General features: G+C 48.2%; 8 protein-coding genes across 8 annotated transcripts; 6 read left to right on the plus strand and 2 right to left on the minus strand.

Annotated features, from left to right (window-relative positions):
- Positions 1–1,030: 1,030 nt before the first annotated feature.
- On the plus strand, positions 1,031–3,751 carry BKA67DRAFT_517987 (uncharacterized protein; the record flags this gene model as incomplete). Its single annotated transcript, XM_046097960.1, has 3 exons — positions 1,031–1,198; positions 1,270–1,857; positions 1,904–3,751. 3 exons carry the CDS (start codon positions 1,031–1,033, stop codon positions 3,749–3,751), a joined length of 2,604 nt encoding a protein of 867 aa, XP_045958867.1.
- Positions 3,752–4,587: 836 nt separating this feature from the next.
- Positions 4,588–6,212, minus strand: BKA67DRAFT_516825 (amidase signature domain-containing protein; the record flags this gene model as incomplete). Its single annotated transcript, XM_046097851.1, has 2 exons — positions 4,588–6,014; positions 6,077–6,212. 2 exons carry the CDS (start codon positions 6,210–6,212, stop codon positions 4,588–4,590), a joined length of 1,563 nt encoding a protein of 520 aa, XP_045958868.1.
- Positions 6,213–8,256: 2,044 nt separating this feature from the next.
- BKA67DRAFT_535913 (uncharacterized protein) lies at positions 8,257–8,973 on the plus strand (the record flags this gene model as incomplete). Its single annotated transcript, XM_046100080.1, has 1 exon — positions 8,257–8,973. One exon carries the CDS (start codon positions 8,257–8,259, stop codon positions 8,971–8,973), a length of 717 nt encoding a protein of 238 aa, XP_045958869.1.
- Positions 8,974–10,630: 1,657 nt separating this feature from the next.
- BKA67DRAFT_284107 (phosphatidylethanolamine-binding protein) lies at positions 10,631–11,658 on the plus strand. Its single transcript, XM_046095963.1, has 3 exons — positions 10,631–11,109; positions 11,207–11,373; positions 11,433–11,658. The coding sequence occupies exons 1-3, from the start codon at positions 10,805–10,807 to the stop codon at positions 11,579–11,581; spliced, it is 621 nt and encodes a 206-aa protein (XP_045958870.1). The 5' UTR covers positions 10,631–10,804; the 3' UTR covers positions 11,582–11,658.
- Positions 11,659–11,735: 77 nt separating this feature from the next.
- On the minus strand, positions 11,736–13,855 carry BKA67DRAFT_658887 (uncharacterized protein; the record flags this gene model as incomplete). The annotated part of the gene is made up of 5 exons (XM_046107358.1): positions 11,736–12,409; positions 12,461–12,717; positions 12,769–13,557; positions 13,609–13,715; positions 13,784–13,855. The coding sequence occupies 5 exons, from the start codon at positions 13,853–13,855 to the stop codon at positions 11,736–11,738; spliced, it is 1,899 nt and encodes a 632-aa protein (XP_045958871.1).
- A 1,160-nt stretch (positions 13,856–15,015) lies between these two features.
- BKA67DRAFT_284151 (uncharacterized protein) lies at positions 15,016–17,755 on the plus strand. Its single transcript, XM_046095964.1, has 5 exons — positions 15,016–15,516; positions 15,568–16,109; positions 16,158–16,685; positions 16,733–17,327; positions 17,384–17,755. The coding sequence occupies exons 1-5, from the start codon at positions 15,123–15,125 to the stop codon at positions 17,539–17,541; spliced, it is 2,217 nt and encodes a 738-aa protein (XP_045958872.1). The 5' UTR covers positions 15,016–15,122; the 3' UTR covers positions 17,542–17,755.
- Positions 17,756–19,411: 1,656 nt separating this feature from the next.
- Positions 19,412–20,221, plus strand: BKA67DRAFT_658889 (uncharacterized protein; the record flags this gene model as incomplete). The annotated part of the gene is made up of 4 exons (XM_046107359.1): positions 19,412–19,577; positions 19,639–19,926; positions 19,983–20,064; positions 20,116–20,221. 4 exons carry the CDS (start codon positions 19,412–19,414, stop codon positions 20,219–20,221), a joined length of 642 nt encoding a protein of 213 aa, XP_045958873.1.
- A 2,306-nt stretch (positions 20,222–22,527) lies between these two features.
- BKA67DRAFT_658890 (uncharacterized protein) lies at positions 22,528–23,659 on the plus strand (the record flags this gene model as incomplete). Its single annotated transcript, XM_046107360.1, has 2 exons — positions 22,528–23,308; positions 23,370–23,659. 2 exons carry the CDS (start codon positions 22,528–22,530, stop codon positions 23,657–23,659), a joined length of 1,071 nt encoding a protein of 356 aa, XP_045958874.1.
- Between the last annotated feature and the right edge of the window lie 1,489 nt (positions 23,660–25,148).

Genomic DNA, 25,148 nt, shown 5'->3' on the forward strand with positions numbered 1-25,148 from the left:
GGCTAGAACACTTTTGCCGGAACCTCCAGGGAAGCGCGTCCGCAAATGGTCCAGCTCATCCTGCAGGTCGCATTCGAAGCCCGGACGCCGAGAGCTGCAGCAACTCTAGACCACATTCCCCAAAGTCCGGTCCACTCGGTGTAGCTGTGGCAACTTTAGCACTAATGAGATAATTACGCTACTACGAATGTAGTGCCTCGGAAGTAAATCCTACTTCCTGGGCATTAATTTCTAGCTTTCAGTGAGCGGCTCAGACGGCATACTTAGTTGTCAATGATCGGCAACCACCAGGTTCCAGTTCCCAACGTTGGAACTATGCAGTAAAGTTACAGCGATAATCTGGCGGTCATGGATAACCCATATCCAGCCTCCCAACTTTGTGATGCCATATCCGTCCTCGGCAGATAGCTGATGCCGATGCGTCTTGAATTGGCGCCAATTGCAAGGGCTCTAGCTGATCCGCTGAATGCAGCAGCAGGGATGTCAAGTCCCCTGCTCCTTGGACCAAACTATCGGTGCGGCCAATGGGGACCAGTGGTGTCACCATTCAGCTTTAGGTGTTAGTCGGAGGATAGTGAACTCCTTGGCTTGATGAGCTCTTTTATCTACGCTTGCGTGATCTGCTCATCTCTTGTCGTCTCATTCCAATTTTACGTCCAGAAACAGGTGGGGTTCACATGGTCTGCCGTATTCAAGGACTTCCCTTGAGAGCTTTTTTTTTTTTTGGTTTTTTTTTGGGTCTTGCCTTCTTGTCACATATCTTCAAGGTTACTGCCTGTGACGATCAACTGAGACCCCCGAATATCACGATTAAATACATTGAGTTGTGGATCAACATATCGCTGGAAAACTGTCGATTTGATGCGCATGCCAACCTAACTATTTTTTTGGTCCTTTTGTGGCCGCGCCAGGAATGCGCCGGTGAGAGAAATCCGAACCGCAGACAACGGCGGTCCATTTATCTGGTTATCTGGCACGAAGCGCGGTTGTCAGCCTCATGTTCAAAACGCTGTCTTGAGCACTCGACGATATGTCCCAACTCCGGCATTTCTCGTTATATAATGGAGTCTCCGAGCGATCAAGAGGTTGGAAGCAGAAGAGATCAGAAAAGATCACAGAGGAGCACCCGCGGAGTCTGGGCACAATGCGATGGGACGGCGCGGCGAGGTCCAGTTCAAGATGGGATTGTTTAAGAAGGGTAAGAATTCGACATCATGGAAAGAAATTCAAAGCGTCTCGTGTGTACGATGCTGACGCGTAGGCTCGCAGGATCCTGAATTGTGGAATCGTGATGGTGACTGCTATGTACATTTGTACGGGCGTGGCCAGTCTCGAAGAGGACCAGCCTTCAAAGTCTCGTTCTCGGCGCTTCTAGAGGCAAACTGTTACCCTTTACTGGACAGATTCACCACCAACGAAGTCTCGGAAATAGCTTCGTCTTCTGAAACCGCCCCAGACCATGCGCATTATGCCCGAATGAGTAATCAGCCACGAATCGAGCTTTATATCCCAGCGCCTCCTGGGTCGGACAAGCAGCAAGCATATAAGTATCATCTCAAAACTAGAAATTTCTTTGCCTTTGTATTCCGGAGGTCGCTAGTCGGGGAGTACCTTGGCGAAGCACTTGAAAATCTACGCCAAAGCGTGCAAGAGTTTCGCGCAGCCGACGCAGACAACATGGCGGATCTGATGGGATACATGGACGAAGAGGGATATCTGGATATGAAAAATCAGCCAACTCACGCATTAGCGGTTATTCGTTTTGCAGAGGCTTTTCAAATACATGATCTTTACGTCGAGGCCTTTGCGCATTGCTGTGGTATGAGCAACCGGCTCTTTTTAAGCCCAGAATATCAGGTAAGGCGATTGAATGTAGCAATTGAATACATACTGACAGATTTAGCTGATATCTTCTGTCACACGAAAGCTTTTGCGACAAGCACTCCTCGAGACGGATGTGAAACTCGGGCAGATATGTAAGATGTTGAGTACGTTTTTGCAGGATGAGCTTTCGGAAGCTTATCTAGGCCTTCACTCTGGCGGACGAGCCCATCTGGAGCGATTTAGAACCTTGTTACACGGTTTCTACGCTGCCAAATTCGGTTACTATCCTCCACCATCCATCCATCCAAGTACCACCATCTTCGAAGTGGATATACTCCGAGAACTTCGAGATGACTTCGAAGCTCTCTACCAGTATTTAGTTGACGAGACCTTCGACCCTTCACAGGGAGTGCTACCCTCGGCCCAGGGCGGTATCTGTGCGTTGCAAAGCGTTCAAGCTTTTGATGCGAGAAGCAAGTTCATGAATCTTAGCCATCCATTCCCACTACTTCCAAATGTCCGTTCGCAAAGTTCTTTAAAAAGAATGACATGGTTTGGCAAACATTCTAAACTCTCGACAACTCAAAAGACTGAGCACCACGTTGCTCTACTTCGAGCGACTAACGAGATTAACATCGAGCTTCTCGACAACGATCTTGTGAGGGCATACAGGAGATTTGAGGAAGACTCTATTTATTCACCAATAAAAGGAGACAAGCAAGAACAGCTCAACCTCATCGATGCACGGAAGGTTAGGTGGATCCTCGTCTACGCAATGTACCAAACGCTGAGGCAGGTGACTCAAGTGCCTATTGAAGTTAAAGATTCTGCGGGGGCCCCTTACAACCTTTGCATTTCCACTACGAATATTCCTCCTTGGAAGGAAGATGCATTAATGCCTTTATCTGTCAGCAAACAATTGGATCGAGTGCCACGGAATTTTTCTATTTCGACGGATGGTCAGAGAACCGACTCAGAACCCCAAAGAACAATCATTCCTACAAGTTTCGATATCAAACCTGATATCGACTACCTTGGATTGCTACAAAAAGATGAGTCCGTCAACATTGAAGGCAGCGCCCCTTCACCAATCGTTCCAGTAAGCCCGGCTCGACGCGCGAGCATAAAAAAGGGTCTATCGAGGCATCGTACATTCCGGCGCTCTTTACGGCTGTTTAGCAATCATGAAATTGCAAACCCTCCCTCGCCAGTCAAAAGGCAGTCGCAACAATATCATGAGATCGTTGTTCTCGGTTATGGAAATGGAACCCATGATGTTGAATTTAACTTAACCGACGACGAAAATGGCATTGCTCTTACGGTTTCAGAGATTAAGAACTCATCAACAGCATCGCGCTCGGCGTCAACCGCCTCTTCAATGAGCGACTCGACAAGCGGCAGCGCATCCGAAAATGGAAGCGCCTTGACTTTGGATACATCTCTATCTGACTCAATGGCCAACAGTCCGTCAAAACCGACAAAAGCTGATCCATGGGAATCCCTTCGCAGCAACAGCCTCCGTGTCCGTGGCCAAAACACTGAATACTCGACTAAAAGAGCTATGTCGATGTGCTCTGGATCAAGACCTCCGGCTCTATTGTTCTCCACCGAGAAGCCCAACGATATCTGTACGAAATCGATCAAACCCCAGAGATCACGGAGTCTTCTGGATCGCTATCGTAAATCCTTGGAGCCTGCGCCCCTTAAGGTTCGCAGAATGCCATCGGTAAATTTTGAGGATGACGACCACAATCTGTCCAATGGGTCTGATACAATTAATGAGAATATCTGGGAAGATGTCGACATGTTCATTCAGTCCCCTGCCAAGAGTCTTCAAACGGACGTCAACTGGGACCATTACAATGACCTTGGTGGCTTGACAGACTTTAGCAAAATACACCCTAAGAGGGCGAGCACTATGTTTTGAAATTCATCGCAGCATGCCTCGGAAAGATAAAAAGGCCTATGATGAGGGTGTGCACTTGGTTAGAACGCCTATGGTGAGGCAGCAGTCATTACTTGATTGAATTTCTTTTGTTCCTTGATACCCATTATACCCAATTTTCACTCATTTGTCGTATGTCTGGTCAGCATTCGACAGCTTTTTTTGGACCTGATGAGGTCTTGTTAGGCAGTGCAGGCGACTAGTACTTAGTGGAGAATATTCACTACCTGGTCTTCTCTGACCTTGTGTGTTTGAACAAATAAATTGAGAATGGCTCGATTGATATCGGTATGAACTGTCACAAGTCACGAATTCCAAACATGAACAAGAAGTCAGTCGTTGTAAAATACAAGGTCTCATGCACTGTATGAATCCAGTCAAGAGAGGGAGCATAAATGACTACGACTGACAAATTATGTTAGTAGTAACAGGACTTGGTTCCAAAAGCTGGCACTGTCTGCGTGCACTACATCATATATGAAGGCTACATCGAACTATAGACCAACTGTGTTTGCTGGCGAGTGTCTAATAAACAAGGGAACAACTAAACAGCCAGGCTAGCCAAAAGTCTATCTGGTTCTGAGCGGTAAAGTGTGATAGAGACTGGTTCGTTGGCTCTAACCGGGGATGTTTGTTGAAATGCGAATCGAAATCAGCTGGCGCTCAGAATCTCGGCATTTCCATCGTGGTGTTAAGGACCTGCGGCTAGTTCTTGCAAAATAGAGCCTGATATGTTAGGAAATGGTCACCAATTGATACCTAGACATTTAGGGACTGCACAACTTAATCGCGGTGGCGCACTATTTCTTGGTATCACTTTAAAATGATTTCCAGTCTATGCACTGCTCCCAGGCATACGCTGCCTTGAATATTGTACTTTCGTCCCAAAATCGACCCACGATTTGCATACTAGCAGGCACTCTGATGTCTTGATTTGCCTTCGACGCAACGAAACCAATGGGCATCGCAAGGGCAGGATGTCCGCTAGCATTGAAAGCCGCCGTATTTTCTGTCATGCCCTTGTTCGCATCAATGTGCTCTAGCGGACTCGCATCCGCGGGTGGAAAGGGAAATGACGGCCGCAACGTCGTCGGCATGATAAGTAGATCGTATGTATCCAGCGCTGCGTCATAGTTATCCCTAAGTTTCCTAGCCAGGTTGACGGCCTTCGAGTATGCGAATGGGTAATGCGTCCACCCAAGCTCTCCTGAAAACAGACCTTCCTTGCTGAAGACACTCATCTTCGACAGCGCGTCTTGCGTATAAGGAAAGTTTTTCTTCTCAAAGAGGTCCGTCATCATGAGCTGCCTCCGCCCAGTCGCTCGACCAAGCATGCCCATGTGATTGCCCATCTTGCTCATGACGCTGTAGATCGTACGCGCCGAGCCGTGCATGGGAACCGAGACCTCTTCGACGGTGGCACCCAGCTTCTCGAACTCTTTCGCCGCAGCAAGGAATTTGTTCTTCAACTCCTCCTCCAAGACAGGGCTAGAGATGCCTTCATTAAGTATGCCGATCCTCAATCCTGCTGCGCCGGTTCTCCCACTCCTGGACAGCTCCCCGGCGTATCCTGGCACCTGCCCTGGGAAGGGGCAACCGGCGACCTGCCGGTCATCAAGCCCGTCCACGCCAGCGATCGCCCCCAGAAGCGTCGCGCAGTCCATGCACGTTCGGGCCATGGGCCCGACGAAATCCACGCTGGCATCATTGCTCGCGATTCCCGTATACGGCACCAGGCCAAAGGTGGCCTTCAGCCCCCAGAGCCCGCACATGGCCGCCGGGATGCGGATGCTCCCACCCTGATCGCAGCCGACGCCCACGTCCGTCGCACCGCTCGCCACCAGCGCCGCCGTGCCTGAGCTGCTCCCGCCCGCCGAGTAGCCCGCGGCCCACGGGTTGTGCACGGGTCCTGTGGCCGCGCTGACGGACACGGCGCCGCGCGACAGATTCTCGCAGACGGCCTTGCCGGCGATGGTGCCGCCCGCCTCGAGGATGCGCGTCGCCACCGTGGCGTCCACCTCAGGCGTCCAATCAGTGAAGGATTCCGTGCCCAGCAGGCACGGCACCTGGGCCAGCGCTATATTGTCCTTGAGGCATACCGTCTTGCCCCGCAGCAGGCACGAGGAAGGTGCGGTGTGCGTGCAGTCGCAACGCCACGCCCATGCGTTCAGCGGGTTGTCTGCTTTGTCCGGGAAGTGGACGCTGTTCCGTGGTGACTTCGCAAAATCTGGCGTTGGTGTGTAATCTTGAGACCTGGTCGTTGAGTCACCTGCCATAGTCTCATGGCCATACGGTTGATTTACTCACCGTCCATCTCTGATAGGGACTCAAGAACCCCTTTCATCCTACTAAGCAGTGTGGTATACTCCTCGATGTCCTTTTCCGGAATCTCATATCCTATGGCACCGGCTACCTCGAGCATATCTTCTCTACTGGCCGCCATCTCGTTTGGCGCGCTCACAAAGAACCTGTATTAAACTCTTTTTACGAAGCTGTTGACAATCACAGTCTGAGATGAATGCACGAAGACTTAAGTACCATCCAGAGTGAGTCGGGGTCCTGACAAATAGTTCGGAGGATTGTACCCGCCGCAAGTTGGAGACGCTTATCATCCGAGTTCAGGAGCTTTCGGCGGCGGTCCGACGCTAGCGGTACGCAGCGTTTATACATCCGATTACGACTATACAGGATACACCAACAATGTTCAGTCAGGTGCCTATTTCTCCGCCAACATTGCCCGTTATTAGTACTTGAAAAGCATCTACAGCCTAGTTTCACAATACAACTGTTCTATGTATGCTGTTGTGTATGATTTGTACGGAAACTGACCTATGCGATTTTCCAAAGCCTTGACATGTGCTTTGAATACAGAACTGAGCGTTGCTGCAATAGAAATCGTGCTTAGTTAGACCATGCTTCCCAAACCGGTATTTCCTGAGCTAGCTCTTCGGGTACGCCGAGATTAGAACGCGTTTCAGGCGTAGTGACGCCGTTTGGCAAAAGAAACGACATGTTATGCGCAGGTCTTTAATGGTCTTGTTGCCTCGATTGTAATGGGAGACATGACTGCCATTTATAGATCATATCCTTATTCACGCAAAGTGTGCATTAGATCACCATGAGTAACCTGCTATAAGAATATCAGACGCTAGCTTTTACACTGCGGTGACAACACATTTGTCTCATGTTTGCTTCGCTCCTCGAAATGCTCTTTGTTCTTGGTAGCTTTAGTGCTATGATTGTGCCATATCATAATATAGCAGTAACACAGATGTGTGGCATCGATTTGATTGAATCCAGAAAATATCCCCATTGAATCTTATAAACGCCTTGATTTGTATTGTAGTATAAATTACGATACCATTGCCCATTTACCGATGCCCATTTAGTCCGCTTAGGTGTTTTTAGTATCTCTTACCTTCTTCAGAGGAAGCCATTGATAACCGAAGATGACACCCTAGAGAAATTTCTGCTTATTCCTCAAAGCTACATCGTCTGTATAAGTATATCCTTGATCTGAGCCGGAGTTGACTGGAGAAACCAACGACGTCCCTGCAACAGTCGCTGGTGCAACCTTTTTCAGGATAGATATCGTGGTGCCATTTTTAGCATGGGCTTACGGATTATGTTCTTGTGGCTTCGCACCTGTTATCCAAAAGCTCGGTTTGGTGTGAAACTAGTTTGAAGGATTTCTGCCACTTACATCCTGCATATCGAGGCGGAGATTTTAGTCAATGAAAGGATCCTGGCACAGTTGGCATGGCGTCAAGCTTGCTTTCGGAAATGTTCACGATGAATTTGTGGAGGGCTTTAGATGCTTGGTGTATAGTAATTTATATGTGAGGTGCGAACAGGGCTGTATATGTGTATATTCGGGAGTCCAGAGGCAATGGCTATATTATAATAAATAATGTTTCGATAATATCAGTAGCAAACTTGTTTATAGATGTACAGTGTATTATAGATATACTAATTTAACACAATTAACTCAAAGGTCCATGGATACGATCACACTAATATGGGGTTGGTAGCTTTCGGCCTCAATGAGCCTGTGATTTTATTTTAGAACAGACGCGCAGCACCTACCAGTCGAGATGTGAACGAATTTGATCTCAGGACCAGCTTCGGATGCCGCTGAGCGATCATACCCGTCTTAATAGCATTAAACATATTCGTCGCTGGTAGGGTACGTGACAACACCAAAGTCCCGGTTCCACAAGTCGTCGCATTTGAGGACAGCAATGACAACGAAGTTGGATTTTGATGGACCTTATGCCGGGGTCTTCAGCTTACAGGTGGTGGCGCACCATGTCAATGGAGCAGAAAGTAGAGATCACAACAAAGTATCGCGGAGTTTCAGGCGGACTTATTTCGCCATGGCCACCCTGATTCTACATTCAGAGACATAGGGACACTGCGCCTAGAGACTAAGGAGCATAACTCTGAAGGGCTGTTGACGTCAGTTGTTCCTGGTGAGCTCGTCTCTCATGAGTTTTTCATGGGAGGTCGCCTCAAGCACGATATTCCGACGGGGTCCTTTCCGCTCTGGCTATGACTGGCTGAGCTCAGAACTAAGTATTATCATACTAGAGCATAAAAAAGTCATAGAAAAGGCGGAAGATGACGACGACAAAGAAGACGCAGAGGAAATTATCACCTCAGCCCAGAAACTACTTTCTCTCCTCCGCAAGATCCTTTTAACCCAAGAATGCGCGGAGGCCACTGTCCTCTGTCACAACGATCTTAATCTTCGGAATATACTAGTAGATCCCGAAGACAAGATCACAGCTATTGTAGACTGGGAATGCGTCTCAGCACTACCGATCTGGATGGCTACAAAGATGCCTAAGTTTTTAGCTGGAGAGAGCCGGGAGGAGGAGCCGAAGCGGGATTTCTATGCAGACGAGACACCCTCGGAAGCCGCAGCCCAAGAGAAGGATAATGACCCAAATTTCCTGGATAACGAGGGTAAGAATCAACTCTACTGGATACACAGGATGGAGTGGGAAGTGGCGCAGCTACGGAAAGTCTACTCGGCAAGATTAAGCGAGCTCTGGCCGGACTGGCCTTTGGAGGAGAGCTATATGAAGGTCGACTTCTTTGAAGCAGTCTTGCAATGTAGTGCTGGAATCTTTCTGAAAAAGGTGAACAAGTGGGTTGATAGCATGGAAAGGGGGCATCTCATACGATGGGCGGACGCTTAGAAGTTGGAGCTCAACAGGGCACGGACGAGGTCGTAGCGAATCTTTTGCCAGCCATGTCTAGTAATGCTATAGGTTTATAACTTGGGTCATAAGTATTAACGAATAGAGTAGACCTACCTGTCGATGATGATGCAGCCGTGATTGGCGTTTAATAACGCTGACATATAGGGTTACCAGGTTTCCAATCACAGTGGATATCCTTTCATGTTAAAGAAGCTCGAAGCAGGAAATTTGTGTCAATCCAGGAGTAAGTATACTCTAACTTAAATGCACATCGCTCTGGCGTTAGTCACTCACAATTCCATGATCCCACGTCTCCGTTTCTAACGGCTCATCGGCAACACCGACGCTTTGACCGTATAATGACGGCTCACCATGATAAGAAGATACCTCAGGTCGGCAAGGCCCCACAAACCTTCCACATATGCAGAGGGTTGTTAGACATCACGAGAATATAGGACAGAAACCAATCGCATAGCACAAGAAGTTTATCTTTTGATTCATCAGTTTCGCATCTACATTCGCAAAAATTCTAGCACAAATGAACTAAACATATCTTCTAAATATCCGCAGAGCATATATTATTCCGGTATATACTTGACTTGTCGGACTGGTGCTCTCACCAACTTGTGTCCCTGCTCTATCCTCATCCTCAATCTCATCGTTGTCTATAGCGACTGCTCCTGTCATTAAATTTCGGGCCTCGATAAAAATCTCAAGGCATAAAGCATCGGAGATGGGGGAACCCCGGAATATAAAAGAGTCCACGTCCCCTTCCTAGAATCCCCCCCCCCCCCTTCTGGTTTTTGAAAAAGAAAAGAAAACGCACATCGTCTTGGCCAATGATACTTACAAATATACTTTCCTTATCTCCCTAGACTCGAGAAATTCCACTACGAGCCTCGTAGGGCTTGGTCCAAAGGTGATCAGGCAGTGACAGATCTAGCTTACTGTTCGCTTTTCGATTCGTTCTTGACCGAAAAACTAAGAAAGCTTGTACTGTTCGAGAACTTTGATGAGCAGTATCCGTCATCTTTTGCGCACTGCGACGATATGCGAGCGCCCGACCTTTGGGTCGGTCGAGCAGTCTCGAAGGACAGTCCAGAGCTTGAGCATCTTTCTTCGTCGTCTGCTATTGACGCCCGCCATTATTTGACGCTGTCAAGTCAGGATGGAGTTGGTCTCCCCTTAATTTGCCGGCGCTTACTTCGTAACTGTTTAATGCTCAAGATCCAGACAAGATTGACGATATGTTGGAAGCAGCAGAATCGACGGCTTTGAAAATGCTGAAGCTTAAGTCGTTGGAAATTTGGAATGGACGAGTAGGATCGCAGCACTTCTCAGATATCAATCCGAGGGCAGCGGCTGCGCAGTCCTAAGCTGGAAAGTCACCTAGAAATTTACCTTGCAGCTTCGTCTCATCAGAGCCTGGAAATCTTGCCCTCAGTAAGGGTGCACCCAGCTAATAACAATTCAACATCCGCTGTAAGAGAATATCCAATCCTTTATAGAGATAGAGACATCATGGGCGAAGAAGGGGTAAACACGTCCTCCAAGCGCGCAGTGAGATAGCCTTTCAAGCCGTAGCCGCCACGGCTCCGAATTCGCTTACCGTCAGCACCTTATATGAGCAGGGCCACGTTCTTGAAACCGTATGGGACATTAAAACATTGCATTCATCTGCGCATATTTTAAGCCAAGACATCTTTTACAAATTTGCATCGATGATAAATCGAGGTTGCTTTCGCGACGTCTTCAAAACACTTACTCCTAAGTCATCGACCCCACACATCCCCTCCCTAGCACACTAGTTAATCTAAAACTGGACACAATGCCGGTCACGGACTACATCGAGGTCACCATCTCTTGGCTATTCAGTAACTTCCGTGGACGAGACGATGGACTCTTCATCACAAACCCGGCCTTCAAATCGTGCTCTAAACCCACGATTGCCATCACATCGCCCGACTGTGGCGAAACCAACGCGCAGCTGGGTCTAGACTACACCCATGACGGTGCCGGCAAATTCCCCGAGTTGAGCTGGCAAGTACCAGGAGACTTAAAGGACGAAGTACAAGAATGGTTACTCGTGTCAGAAGACCCGGACGCGCCCTTGCCGTCTCCCATTGTCCATGGGTGAGCTTACACAGCGTTTTATTTTTATTTTTAGAGATGCGGGCCTGCTTTTCCTTCTGAAACTAGGTCATGATAGATGTGCTGACAAGTTGAACAGTATATATGGGGGCATTCCACCGACCAGAACATTTGTAGTTGCATCGGACTTTGCGGTGGTGGATGAAAGCAAAGCTTTGTTGAATGGTGGGTTTCACTACGGGGTCAATAGACGGGGATCGGTCTATATTCCGCCCCGGCCATTGTTGAACCATGGAGTCCATCGGTGTAGGTTTCTCCTGAGGGGTGTTTGGAGTGGTAAATGTGAGCTAATCGTGTTTAATCAGATTTCTTTTTTATCGTCGGTCTCAGCGAGCCCCTCGATCAGGTCGTACTGGCCGCCAAGGCAACAAGAGAACAAATCGTAGAGGAAATCCAGGGGAAAGTCATCGGATGGGGCCAGTGGGTTGGGAAATGTGAGAGGGTTTGGAAATAATCGCACGTTTTGGCGGCTCAGTTCTGCACGGTGATGGCTTGGGGATGTCGCAGAGCTAGAATGCTAGTGTTATTATGATATTAAGGCACAATCCTGTGAATCTTCACTTAACCGTTCGTCTGCTTTGTGCAGCCAAACCACAACTTGACCCGATTCAGGGCGCTATACCTGGTGCTATACCAGGGCCAGGTGCAAGCAAAGTCGGCTCAATATTCCAGTCGAAATCATCCATGAAGCTCCAGTCAATGTTTGCTAGAGGATCTTGTAGCAGGATAGCAGCGGGTGTCTCGCCTCCTTCAACCGGCGGTGGTTGACTCTTAGGCCGCACTGTGTAAGAGTCCATCTCAGACTTCCAGCGGTTGAGACAGTCGAAATGAATACTCGCTCCCAGCCGTTGTGAGAATGATGAGATCGGCTCCTCTTGCCACCTCGTGAGTTGCGCATAGTTATTGATTGATTCTAGCAGATTTCCCAGACGGTCGGGAAGATCTCTATCCTGGACTACTGACCGCCGACATGCACTCATAACGTCCAACGCCGCTTGCTCAGACTCCTTATGGATGAGAAAGTCCATATAGGACGAGCGCAAAACCTTGTAGATGATACAGAACGCAGTGAGGAGGCTCCTGAAGTAGAAGTGGGGCATGTGCCTTAAAAAGCTGTGCGAGCGTTCTAACTCCAGAGCAACTGAGACAACGGTTCGAGCTGTTGTATAGGCTCTGATAACATGCCGTTTGAGGCTTTCAGGATTATAGCCTGGTAGGGGTATTAAGTAGTAAGTTTGAATCTCCAGTTGTACAAGTATAGCATTCCAACGATCCAGGTCGTCTAATTATTTTGGTCAGCTCCCATATTCAAGAGGTTACCAGAAGATCATACCTGCACGTTCTGAGCAAATAAGACCTCTTATGTGGTCGAACTCTTCTTCCAGATGTCGAACGACGTGCGAAGAAACCCCTCTCGTTTCGTCCAAGCAGGCTGCCATAGTTTTGCTAACTCGATTCGCAAATTTCTGGCACTCGAGCAGCACACGAAAGCTTCCAGGCACATGAAAAGGAGTATTTCCGTCAATGACGTTCTGCACGGTTTGGTTGAAACTGCTACCAAGCGGAGGGAGACCTCGATACTCAGCCATTCTGTATGATGTTCAGTAGATGCATGTGTCTGCTAGAGAAGGTGTGACTGACCTTTGTGATGTGATACAATATCCTGCCCAGGTGTAGTGGGCCTCTTCATCGCTAAAGTTGTTCTGGAACATACCAATACTATACTCTGGATTCGAGCCTTTTCCAGAGTGGATGCCCAACAGCAAAGCAGCATTCATGATGACACCTGAAAATATCGAGGTTGGGTCATTGAGAAAGCGGACGTCAGGGAATACCCATGTGCCCACAAGTATGAGCGCGTTAATTGAATGAATTGACAAAGGCAGCATGGAAATAACTGAAAACAATTCGCGTCGTACTGCACCCATAAGGAAGCTCAATGTGCTTGGCGTGCGTGCATAGCGGCGACATGCTATCATGATGATCGTCCAGAACAACACGCTCCCCTGGTCGTAGATTTTGTTGGGATCTCGGTACCGTACAATGGGCATATAGGGATGAAAGTGCTCGAAATATCTGTACATGTCAGTCGCAACACCATGTAGCCGAGAAAGAACCCACTTTTGAAAATAATAGTCTATATCCTCACCCGAGAACGGCTGGTTGTCCAAAGCTCTTGGCAGACTTGGTTCCACATTTGTGTCCACCACGAAAGTCGTCGCCGGAGTTTGTGTAGCGGAGACAGTGGGAGGATTGCCGTTCAGTGATATAGTCGGCCCGCTCAGGTTGGGCGATGGCATACCAAGACGCGGCAACACAGGCTCTTTGAAAGGAGCTGGCACAACGAAGCTCGGCTGAGCCACTGGCGTGGACCGATCGCCAACACTCTGTTTAATGGACTGAATCTCTTGTACCAGCTCATCCAGCTTACTGTAAAGCAATCAGAACACTGTCCTCCGAATTCGTTCAAAAGCAACTTACCTCTTCCTGCTCACGCGTTTATGAGTCTTATCAACCACACACTCCAGACTCAATTTGGCACAACGCTGGCAAGGCTGGATTGGATCTGAACTAGGGTTACACCGAACCTTGTGGTAGATCGTTCTTAGCGATGATACAGTTTCGCGCAACCGGTGTTGTAAGACATTGTACTGACCTTGGCATCTCGGCAAGAAGTACACGCAGTGTTCCTTTTGATCCTTGTGGCGGTTACATTTTCTTCCGGCATGACGGCGGTAAATGTGAGAACGGACCAAGATTGGTCCACGTCTCGCCCGGGCAATACAGTTGCAGACCGCGCCTTGGGTATACAAAGCATGCCCGTGGCGTCGCAAATCCCGGGTTGTCGGCTCACTTCTGCTTATCATGAGGAAATTTGAAGTTCTCGGAGCCGCGTCGGCGGGAGGGGAAAGGACCAAAGGCCCGTGCGCTTTAGAATCGCTCAAGCATTATCCGGCGATTTACCCTAGACTAGCAGCCATGATGCTTCAAACTTCTCGGACTGTAGTTTTCTATTTTCGGTGGTCTGCGGGCGCCACCTCAAGGAGTCAAGATATGAAGTGCAGTATTATTTTGCGAAGAAGTAGACCGACGCAAATTTTTTGGTCACAATAAGGTCTTCAACATATGAAAATAGTGAATTTTGACAATACTATGGCGCTAATGGCGCTGACTGGAGAACAAAGAACTAACACTAGGTTGACTTCGCGAGAAGGACTTGATCTCTTATTGACGGATTGGTGGAGCGTTTTTGGACCGTCAAAAAATGTAACCTAGTCGATAATAATTGAAGTCCAGTGATGACCACCATGCCTTCCGAGGCGAGCTCTGATCTCAAATCCCTATACAAGGCTGCCGTTGGAGCGGATCTTGTGTTAGTATGTGGCCCCCATGGTTTACTTGCCTCGGAGTGATGTCTCATGAACAACCAAGTGATTGTTATCGAAGTAGTCGTCGGTCACCATACAGAGCATTGTCCGAAAATAGCAGCAGCTCATGGGTATCAAATCTGCCTTCCTGTGAGACATGACCGACGCTTGAAGGAGTCTAGGGGCGCATGCGTCGGTCGTCTTAAGTGGTTTAGCGCCTGAAGGCTGAGCCGCTTTTCTGGGGCACGTTTAAGCAAGACGGCCCCTCGTTCGTCATTCCGAACGGGCTGCTAAGGACGATTTATCTTTCATTTCTTCAAGAAATGCTTTTTTGGGTCTTGATTACAAGATCTAGTGTTTCTATGTACGTCTCACTCGAAGCGAAACAAACCACCACGAATCGTCGTACCTGAAAAATGAAGAGCTGGGAATGAATGTGCTGCTATTATGCCAAAGCAGTAAAGAACAGCCCCACGCTGCATCACAGTATCAATAGGCTTCACAACACCGTACCACTAAAGAGCATGCGTTGCATGCGTACCAGCGGTGCTATTGGGATATAGTGCTAGAACATATGAACATATAAGCTGGGGGGAGAACATTCGTAACAGTTTATTCTATAATAAGATGGCTTCTGTCGCTTCAGCTTCGCCCTCGGCGCAAAGCCACCGCCGTACCGAATCTAACGAAGACTCCGATTCCTGGCAATATATTGGATCCAACGTCGGGTCGAACCCAGCCTCTGTCTTTTCCCCGAGTCCAGTCAGTGGTGCTGGAAGTATGAACAGTTGGGTTATACCAAGATATCCGAATCACGTTGAGCGTTCGCCGCAAGGAATGTCGCCATTAGATCTAAATACGGAATCACAGACCGCATTCTCTACGTCTTACCCCGATCAGACAGCAACTTCGCTAAAGCCAAATGCTGGGGGACTCAACACGCAGTTCATAGGTAGCGTTCCAGGCGGAACGGAGCAGTTTGCACCGGATCCGGACTTCATGTTTCAGGAGCCGTTTGACAGTAAGTAGGGACCCGAAACAAATCGGAGCAGTTCGCTGACAATCCTCTCAGGCACCTTCGATCTCTCAGAATACTACAATCCGCTCGATGATTTCGATGCCTCGAGTATTACTGGACTGGAGGGGTTCGATATCCCAACCCAAACAGCTGACCTCAGCGTTCCAGCGCACTATCGCTCCTCCGAAGACCATGCATTGCCATGGAATGCAGCTAATCTTAGGAAAGATGAACAGGCGTTCGAATTCATCTCTTCTGATGCGTCGCAGCACTCTTCTTCAAATAGTGGCCGCTTGTCGTCCAGTCCTGTTTCGCCAGGTATTAAATTAGAGAAGGCGCCAAGCCCTCTGCGAAAGATTCAAGGGAAAAACAACAAAATTGAGAAGAAGAAGGCGGAGCCAGCGAGTAGATTTGTGATCATGACACCAACAATCATCAATGCCTCTGCTGGTAAGCCAAACCCGTACGAGTGCTTTGAGGCGATGCGACCCTCTCATAAGGGCAGAAAAGGTCCTTTGGCAAATGAGACGAAGGAATCTGCTCTTCAGGTGAGACGACGTGGGGCATGCTTCTGTTGCCATGCACGGAAAGTAAAGGTGCGTATTTTTCTTTCATTGGGGTTTCTACACACTGACATCTCCCAGTGTGATACACAGAGGCCATGCAAAAACTGCACCAAACTCACAGCTGCTGTGCCTCAAATCATGTGCTGGCAATTTCAGGACTTCCTTCCTGTGCTATTCCCGGACTTCATACGAGGTCATTTTAAGAAAGACCAAATGGCTTCGTTCTTCAGTCAACACATTGAGAGCTTTACTATTGGCGGGGTTGAACAATCCTGTGAAGTTGAACTCTTCTCAGGAACCCGTTTTGACTCTACACTCACAGTTCGAGCAAATTTCTTTACAGCAAAGACTAGCGAAGTCCTCCAACATTGGCATATGAATGTCGGCATGAACCAACTCGACCTGCAGACTCGTGATGCTGCACCGATTGGTATTGATTTGGATAATGCACCATATAGAGACGACCTGCGGAAAAAGACTCGAGATTATATCCAAAGAATTACGCTTGAGCCGCAATTCGCTGAGCAGGTCACAGATTCATTCAGACACACAGACTTGCCATGCAAAGTACTAAAGATTGTGCAAAGGTTTAGCCAGAGATCTGACGTAAGTTCAATAAACACTCGCGGCATCGTTTCACTAACAACGATCAGTCTTCAATGGTGAAGAAGGCATTATCGATATATGCTATGCACTATATCTTGACTCGCCATCTATGCATGACCCCCGCATCTATTCACAGTCTTCAGGGTACGAATTTGATACCTCGAAATGTGCCTTGGCTCACTCCCCGGGTACTCAATCGCCAAGTGAAATCCATACTCGACGAGCAACTTCTCAAGGAAATGCAGTCTCTTTTTGATGGCTTCTCAAAATCGTTGAAGCCCAAGTCACGAAAAGAATGGGCTCCGTGTCTTGCCGCATTTCTGGTATTATGCCTCTTCATGGAAGCTTTAGAGACCGCCGCGGATACCTTTGTGGCCTCACAGAACGAAATCAACATTCGCAATCAGGCGAAGCCGGGGTACAAGCAGGATTTTGCGCGGCAAATATGCAAAGAAGTTGAAAACATGCCGTTCAAGCAGTTTGCGTACCAATTCCATCAGGTCTATCAGACGCACACCAAAGATGCAGCGACAAAGGCCTTTAATCCACTTTTGGATGGTAGTTTCGCTGAACAAGGCGAACTGGACGGGCCAACACACGAGATGGTCTTAGCATTGAGAAAATTGCTCCAAGGCGACTCTTGTAAGTGCTACCACTTATTACATCGTGCGGGCATGATCAATTCTAACGGGATGTAGATTATGAGCTTGACTTCCTGGTGGCTGATCCGATTTTGCCAAACGAGGGGACTCATCCCTTCCCTCGTGATGTCTCATTGAACTACACAGGTCGTCTACTGGCAAGGTTCCTGTTGTCATTCGAGGATGACAGGTATCTGTTCGATGGCAGATATTAACGACATTGTTCAAGATAGTCATAACGGGATGATGCATAATTAATGAATGCCGCGTGGAACATGCAGTTGTGGTCTAAGAAAATATCTCCACGATTCAATTGTAGGCTCGCACGTCAAAGCTTTTCCGAGGGAAGTCGATGTAGTGCTTTCTTTACACCTTGGGGTTCATAACATGTAGGCGTTGGAACCTCTTAGAATGGCTTTCATCAGGCACAATGGAATGTTTGTCCTATATAGTCCTGCTGACGCACTGTGATCTACAGCAGCAGGGTGGAATGGACGGGTTGTCTAGACCCTTGCGTTTATCTCCCACTGAACGATAAATTAAGTTGCCACTCATGCGCATTGAAGTCGCAAGAGGGAGGCATATTGTGGGTTTCTATCTAAAGTGTTTTGTTCGGCCGCAGTCAAGCAGTGCCCGAACGCCATGAACAGTGCGGAAGGAAGCGCGTTGGTTGACCTAGTTGGCGCGACGCTGTGCCTTCCCAGACCTACCTTGCATAGACTCGTAACAGCTTGTCCATATTCTCGGAGCTGTTCTTGCAAATCACGAAAGATTGTTGAGAAGGAAAGGTTGAGTGTGAAGTTGAAGAGAAAGAAAATTTGTGGTGAAAGCAGAGATTGCAACCTTGAAGTAGGAGAGGTTGGTGGCCCACTGCGAGGGTGGGCAACGAACGAAAGCTTGCTCTGCTCACGTGACCCGCCGTACCAGCGTCGGTCAAATCTCTGCCGCCGTCCGCCGTTGTTGTAGACTTTTCCTTTCTTCTTTACACTTATTTCGCACGAATAATCAACCGATAACGATTCTCATACTTCCTATCGGTCATATTTGCATGCTAGACCAACCCGTGATGGCCACCGATTATTCTTTCGTGATGTTTTCCTTTAGAGGGAATTGCGTATTTGGTGGCGCTCGGTACATATCATCGTTAAGTGATTGAGGCCAGCTATCGTCGGGGTTACAATCATCGTAACGCAGCAGTACAATGCTTTCTTGGGCCCTTCTTTGCAATCGCCTCTCCATTGTGCAGTGTCTCGGTCGCAGGAACTGGAAGCGCCGTGTTACTGGCTGACCGGCAGGCTCGGGCATGGATAAAGCATTTGAAATTTTTTTTTTTTTGAAAAATATCACCACAATATGGCAGTACTACGCCACCCGGTCCCCTAGGAGTACTTGCTGAGTAGACGATTTTGCTCTTGCCATTTGGTGGATGATGTTCGTACAAAAATTGGGTTCAACGTACTGTTCCTCAACCTTATTGAACAATTTGACCATGGTAGATGGTTGCGTAACGGAGTTTCGAATGGTAATTCGGAGATGGGACAATGGCGATTTTTGGGGTTCATACTGCGTAAGTCTATGTAATGGAAAGCGTCTCGCCCTAGTATCAGCCTCGCCATTGCATGCTATTTAATTGTTTATATTCGCAGGTGTTTGTCGACACCATTGCGAAATGTGCAATTCATTGGGTCCAGCCTGATTGTCCTCAAAGGGCAATTTTGAATCGCTGCTTTCCGATTCTGGCCACTAAGCGTTCATTGATCTGCCGGTTCTCATTGGCGGAGGTGTTTGGTGGGTTCAATGGGAAGTATCATCTCGGAAACGCCATGTGCCGAGCACGACCCTACTTAGCCACTTCCATCGCCCTTCAGGAGCACAATTCCCGATCCCCCGCAACCGCGTGTCAAAACGTATGAGTTACAGTGTTGATCGCATCGCGCCTGTAAAACCTCAGCTTACCTCGTAGGTACAAGTTTTGCATTCAGACCTGTATAACGTGCTCGGCAGCATCCCTACAGCCCTAGTAAATCTAAATACCATAGTTTAATTAGTTGTATACTCGACACGTACTGCACTTCAGCAAAAACAATGGTCACGACACGCTCAGCATCCAAGGCCGTCTCACAGGCTCCGAATCTTTGGTATCACGCGCCGGATCGTGCGACGCTCTACTGGTTTGCGATTTCGCTTCCACTCGTGATTTGGGACAGCATTTATGTGCTTGGACGCCCGTATACCATGGAGGGCGGCTTCCGTAAGTTCGATACTACACAACACGGCTGTTGTTCATGTGTAACTGAGACATCTTGCTGTAGTCAACTGGCCGCTCTATGTTCCTTATATACTGTACGGCAAGACCGACTATGTTTATGGTTGGAAGGCATACAATGAGCGCAACGGTTTCACCGCAGCGCAGGGGACTTTGAATGTCGTCGAGACCGCCATGTATCTTACCTACCTATACATTTACTTTGGTCGAGGCAAACCCGTGGGCGGAATTCTTGGTGGGGAGAAAAGGGTCTTGCAAGGCCGTCCCGCGGGATTGGCAGCGCTGCTCGCTTTCAGCGCTGCGGTCATGACACTAAGCAAGACAGTGCTTTACTGTGAGTGCGCCAGATGCTGATGTTCGTGGTATTGGACATGCTGACTGAAATGCTAGGGGCAAATGAGTACTTCTCGGATTTCGCTAACATCGGGCACAATAGCTGGCCTGACTTGATTACGCTCTGGATCATTCCCAAGTGAGTCCCGGTCATATGATTCGAGAAATGAGTTTATTAACAGTGATGTAGCGGTGCGTGGCTTGTTCTCCCCACTTACATCATCTATGTGATAGGTGGAGAGATCATCGATGGATTGGCAGCGGCTTCCACGGGCACAAACAGTAAGCTCGAGTAATAGCCGTCCTAGCAATCTTAAACGCTCGGTGATAGCTTCGATCAGTAACATCTCAACCCGAATGCAAGCCTGGAAATGGAATGAGAAATCTATCAAGTGGTGTATTACTACTAATCAGAAAGATAAATAATCCTCTTCATTTGTGCCCCATTGTGTCGAAACATCTGCCTCTCGGTGCATCCTCATATCTTAGACTGATGGTTCATCTTGTGTCTCCAAGAACTTTACTACCACTGGAATGTATATGGTCTTAAAGCCCCTAGACTGGGCGACCAGCTCGCATCATATAGTGGACACAAATAACTGGTTTTTCGTCCCAATTCTCCTTATGTTGGATTCAAATTTCGCAAAACAGTCACAACACAGTCGACCGAACGGCATAGAATTAGGTGCTGAAGGTTATGTGGCATCGGTGGTGAGTGGGGGCGTGCAGGCTTCGGAGGCTTGAGACCAGGGCCTGGTGAGTACTCGATGATGATGTGAAGTCGCTGTGGCAAGTAGTAATACTAGCCAGACCAGGCTTGGAACCTTTAATTCCACGTATCGCGCCCTTCGCGGGTTCGGTTAGCTGGCCTTCTCGGGAATTGGAGATGAGTGAGGCACATTCCCCAGGCTCATGCGAATGTCCTCACACTCGGGAGGATCTGGTTATGGTGACGTACGGAAAGCTGGTGGTGTTCCATCTAGGCTCATTCGCAAAGGTGGTGCACGGGGGTATATGTCCCAGAGAGCGGGCTTACTTCAGGCGCGAGACGCTTTCGGCTGATAGGACTAGGGTTGGGGGTACTAAACCTTACTGACAAGTTCGCTGTTGCTGGTATCAATATGACCGTCACCACCGTGAGACATCCCTAACGAGGTGGAGACGTGGAGGGCTCCGGAAACGGAAACTTTCGACGGGTCGGAGCGGCCATCTATTTTTGGGATCCGGGGCAGGAACATGATGGAATGCTGCCCTCATCCAGGAAAGTTTGCTTGAAGGCAGCGAATAACATGGCCAACACCGGCGCGTTGTGGACTGGCAGGGAGACCACAAAAACGCCCGCGGCAACCTCCTGAAGTGAAATTTTTGGGTATAACTTGTGGTAGTGTCGAGATTGGAAAAGTTGATATACTATCATTTCATCCCTATGTGAGAGGCATGCTATCTGTGTTCTTATACCACTCGCAGCTTTCCAATGATATCTTCAGCAAAAGACGTTGTCATGAACCTATTCATGTTATTAGAATTTGTTTGACTATGTTCTACCCATGACGCTATGGTTATGCAATGCCAATCATTGTTTGCAAACCGAAACTGTGCCTCTGGACCAACATTGACATGATGTAACAACAGTAAGTTTTGTAGTGTATCTTATTGAAGAAGAAATCATGGCGTCAGAACTGATATTCAACTGTGCATGGCATGGCTGTCCAACCTGCCTAGAGCCGGATGTGAGCTGATGGAAAAGCAACGCGATTAGTGGTTAGATAGATTGTGCTTGAAGATACATAAAAACTCGTTCAAGGGGTTTAATAATGCAGTGGATGGTTCGTGGTGATCGATTCAGATTCATTTCTACAACCTTTTGTGCATCTTACATGTTCACTTCTGATCTAAGCTCAGTTCGAATATAGCTGGTCCTGACAGAACCATATGCTAATGCTGTTAGACATTGCGCGTGAGTTTTGGACAATGAGAGGTGAGGAAGATGGAAGCCTTTCAAGATATGCAATGTTGATGAGTTCAAAGCGCTCACTGGTCGTGCCTAAGTGAATAACGAAAGGATAGACAACTCCTCATACACCTCTCGTAGACCTTCTCGCATTTTATTCGGTGGCATGCCACCGGAGTCTGCTCTAAGTAATAATACCATCGACGTCGACTATCGTCACAGTTGAAGTCGTTCACAGTCTTCGTCGCCAAGGAGTATGTGAATAATCAACATCGACAGCTTGCCTCCCTCTCGTTTATTCCGCTTATGTGTCAAGACAACTGGGTTCCAACCCAGCAGGGCCAGAATCTGTGAAACAATATCATTCATTCAATGGCTCAAGGGACCAGGTTTCAGCTTCGCATCAATCTAGCAGCTGCAGAATCCAGATAACCCCAGATCAGAAAATTCGCACCTTCTTTTCCGCACCTTCTATTGAGGATCACTTTGTCCATTCAATCACTTGTACGGCACAATAGGATTTCCCTTCTAACACAAGAAGTCAATCAGGTCACGGAAAGTGACGACAACAAATGTGGCAGACTTTTCTTGTGTGTCACTAATTCATTGCAATCATCTCAATTTTCACAAGTCTTTCCGAGTCATCTCACAATGCCTTACTCTTCTCGACAAGCCTATCGGGGCAGCAGCCGTGGCCACCGTTGGACCAAGTTTGAGCTTGACATCGTGCTCAGTCTGATCTGCAAGCTTGAGCACCTCACATCGTCACCTCTTACTTTCACTACCAAGCTCAACGAAGCTCTCAATAGCACGGGTAACCATATAGCCTACGACGACGACATTCCTGTCGATGATGTGCGGGCTCTGCTTACCCACATCGAGAAAGAAAAGAAGGGTCCTCTAGCTTTCATCGAGCGCCAGCCAGCACCTCATCGAATCACGCGCATGAAGAAGCGAGTATTCGAGAGGAACATCTCATTCACTGGTTCGCAGACTGAGTGGATTGCTGGCCGCCGGGATGAAGTGGCTGCAAAGAAGCAGCAAGATCTACGTGCTGGTTCTCAAATGACATTCATTAATAGTCAAGGCGTTCAGATCGAGAGATGGGTTCCAGGTAGTGAACCGCAGCCGGGTGCATGGCCGACTCAGACAGATACATGGGCATCTCATGATATCTTGAGGGGCACAGCTGGTCTGCCTCTTGGATGGGACAACCAAGGCAGCGTCGGTATGACCCCAGCTTGGGGTTACCCGGGCAGTGTTGGCATGACCCCTACCTGGGGTAATCTAGGCGGTATGGGTGCTACCCCAGCTTGGAATCACCAAGGTGATAGTGGCGGAACTCCTACTTGGAACCGTCAAGCCAGTACAAGTGAGACACCGGGATGGACCATTGAAGGCAATGGCGGCGCAACCCCCGCTTATGGACAGCGTGAGTTTATTCTTATACTGGCTGGCGACAGAACTCTGCATCTAATACTGGTCATCGATAGTCCCACCACCAGGCCTAATTTTTCCTCCGGTCACGCCTCGTAGTGGCGGGTGGGGTGCTCCTCCGTCACTGATAGTTGGCATGACCAACCAGAACACATCCGCCAATGTTATACCTTGGCACACAGCGGAGCGCCTTGATACACAGAATGATGCGTCGACCGCTGACCCAGTAGTCTTCGATCATGAGTCCAGATGGGCAAAGGAGGCAACAGAGACGCACAGAGCTACTGCAGCAGAGAATCAACCTCTTTGGGACGCTCAGTATTCTGTTCAAGAGAGAGAATTGTAGAGATCAAACATCTCTTCTGACCCCTATAATAAGCCAATGCTGCTCACCTATAGCTTAGTCTCCACAAGTAACAGTGTTATATTGTCCTCTCTGTTTCCTTTCCCGCTGCTTTGATTCCTTGGAGCTGCACGAATAGTCGGCTGCCATTGGCCTGTTCAACACGAGGTAAGCACATACACCACACAGCACCCGGGTCAGCACATTCGGTACCCAAACTGACGAAAACGATTAGCGATGTTTTACCTATGGTTCGAGTGACGACTTTCTCCGTCGAAAGTACTGAGGGTTCTTCATGCCAGCATGAGAACACTCAGATCTATAATCTTGTAGCCGGTATTTGGTACGGATGAATCTAGAGAAGCAAAAGGCATGGGTCTTTACATACTAGCATGTTTGCGGCTATCGTAGATAATCAATCAGTGATGACCACACACATTTGCCTTCTCATATCATATCAACGCTCCTCGCCCATGGCAGCTGCTCCGTTGGCTCAAGTCATGGTTTGCATTTATAGGTAAGCGTTAAACAATAAATGCCTTAATATCCGTGCGCATAATATTATAATGAGTAAGGAACATTGCCTTTATTTACTAAGGTCAGCCGGATATCAATCCTTACTATTTCAGAAGCTTTGGGTTCAAAAGAGCATCGCTTAAGCTTGTCATTCGAAATTAAGCACTAACAAGAAGATTGGCAAGTTTGCGGTCTCAGAGAGTCCGTTTTCACCTAAACACATCAGACTGGTTCCATGGAATCAGTCTCGCAGTCGGATATTGTCTGGCTTAATTACATCTGAAATGCAATACTATGTAATGTGTGGAGTATGTTCTTGGACGCGGAAGCCGGATATCCCGACTAGGCAAATAATATGTCGGGTCGTTGCAGCGGATCGCTCAAAGTGAAGATCAGCGACCACTGCAATGTTGGTTGCTGCAAGTTATTCTACCACATTGAAATGCCGGCATGATAACGCCTTGGCTTGTCGTTACTGCCGTTACGGGCGCTTAGATTTGCGCGTGGCTCAGCAAGCGGAAAGTTGCCAGGAGCCCAAAGTGCGAAGTACTTTTGTGATCAGCATGCCATCGCGAGCTTCCACCAGTTTGGTCATGGTTCAAAATGTGTGTACAAGTCTTAAGGCCAGGAATTGTTACGAGATACTGATTGTGGTCTATTTGTCACCAGTTTAGCACGATAAGCACGAACCCACAATGCGTGGCTGGACTGTCGTCATCAGGGTCCTGTTGAAACAGGGCTGGCAGTTTAACTCAATGGAACGACGAAGGGCTTGGTGCTTCGGTACTCCCAACCGCAAGCCACAATTATCTGGTGGGAACTGGTACTCAAAAGGCTACCTGGAGATCCCTGATCTATTTATGCTAGATGTGTCTTTTTCTAAAAATGTGACTTCGGAAGGTGTACTGAATCATAGAAACTGTGCTCGGGGTAATGAGCTTCAGCAAGAAATCGCATCAACTGCCGCGCCATGTCC

This window comes from Truncatella angustata, assembly GCF_020726525.1.
Source record: "Truncatella angustata strain MPI-SDFR-AT-0073 chromosome Unknown BKA67scaffold_4, whole genome shotgun sequence".
In the NCBI taxonomy this organism is placed as follows: Eukaryota; Fungi; Ascomycota; class Sordariomycetes; order Amphisphaeriales; family Sporocadaceae; genus Truncatella; species Truncatella angustata.

Bases quoted from the DNA above. Each gene is read 5' to 3' on its own strand.
- BKA67DRAFT_284107 (XM_046095963.1), top strand. From the start codon at position 10,805: ATGCCGGTCACGGACTACATCGAGGTCACCATCTCTTGGCTATTCAGT. The intron at 11,110-11,206 runs GTGAGCTTACAC...CAAGTTGAACAG, and splicing joins CCGTCTCCCATTGTCCATGG to TATATATGGGGGCATTCCAC. The intron at 11,374-11,432 runs GTAGGTTTCTCC...GTGTTTAATCAG, and splicing joins GAACCATGGAGTCCATCGGT to ATTTCTTTTTTATCGTCGGT.
- BKA67DRAFT_284151 (XM_046095964.1), top strand. From the start codon at position 15,123: ATGGCTTCTGTCGCTTCAGCTTCGCCCTCGGCGCAAAGCCACCGCCGT. The intron at 16,110-16,157 runs GTGCGTATTTTT...GACATCTCCCAG, and splicing joins GCCATGCACGGAAAGTAAAG to TGTGATACACAGAGGCCATG. The intron at 17,328-17,383 runs GTAAGTGCTACC...AACGGGATGTAG, and splicing joins ATTGCTCCAAGGCGACTCTT to ATTATGAGCTTGACTTCCTG.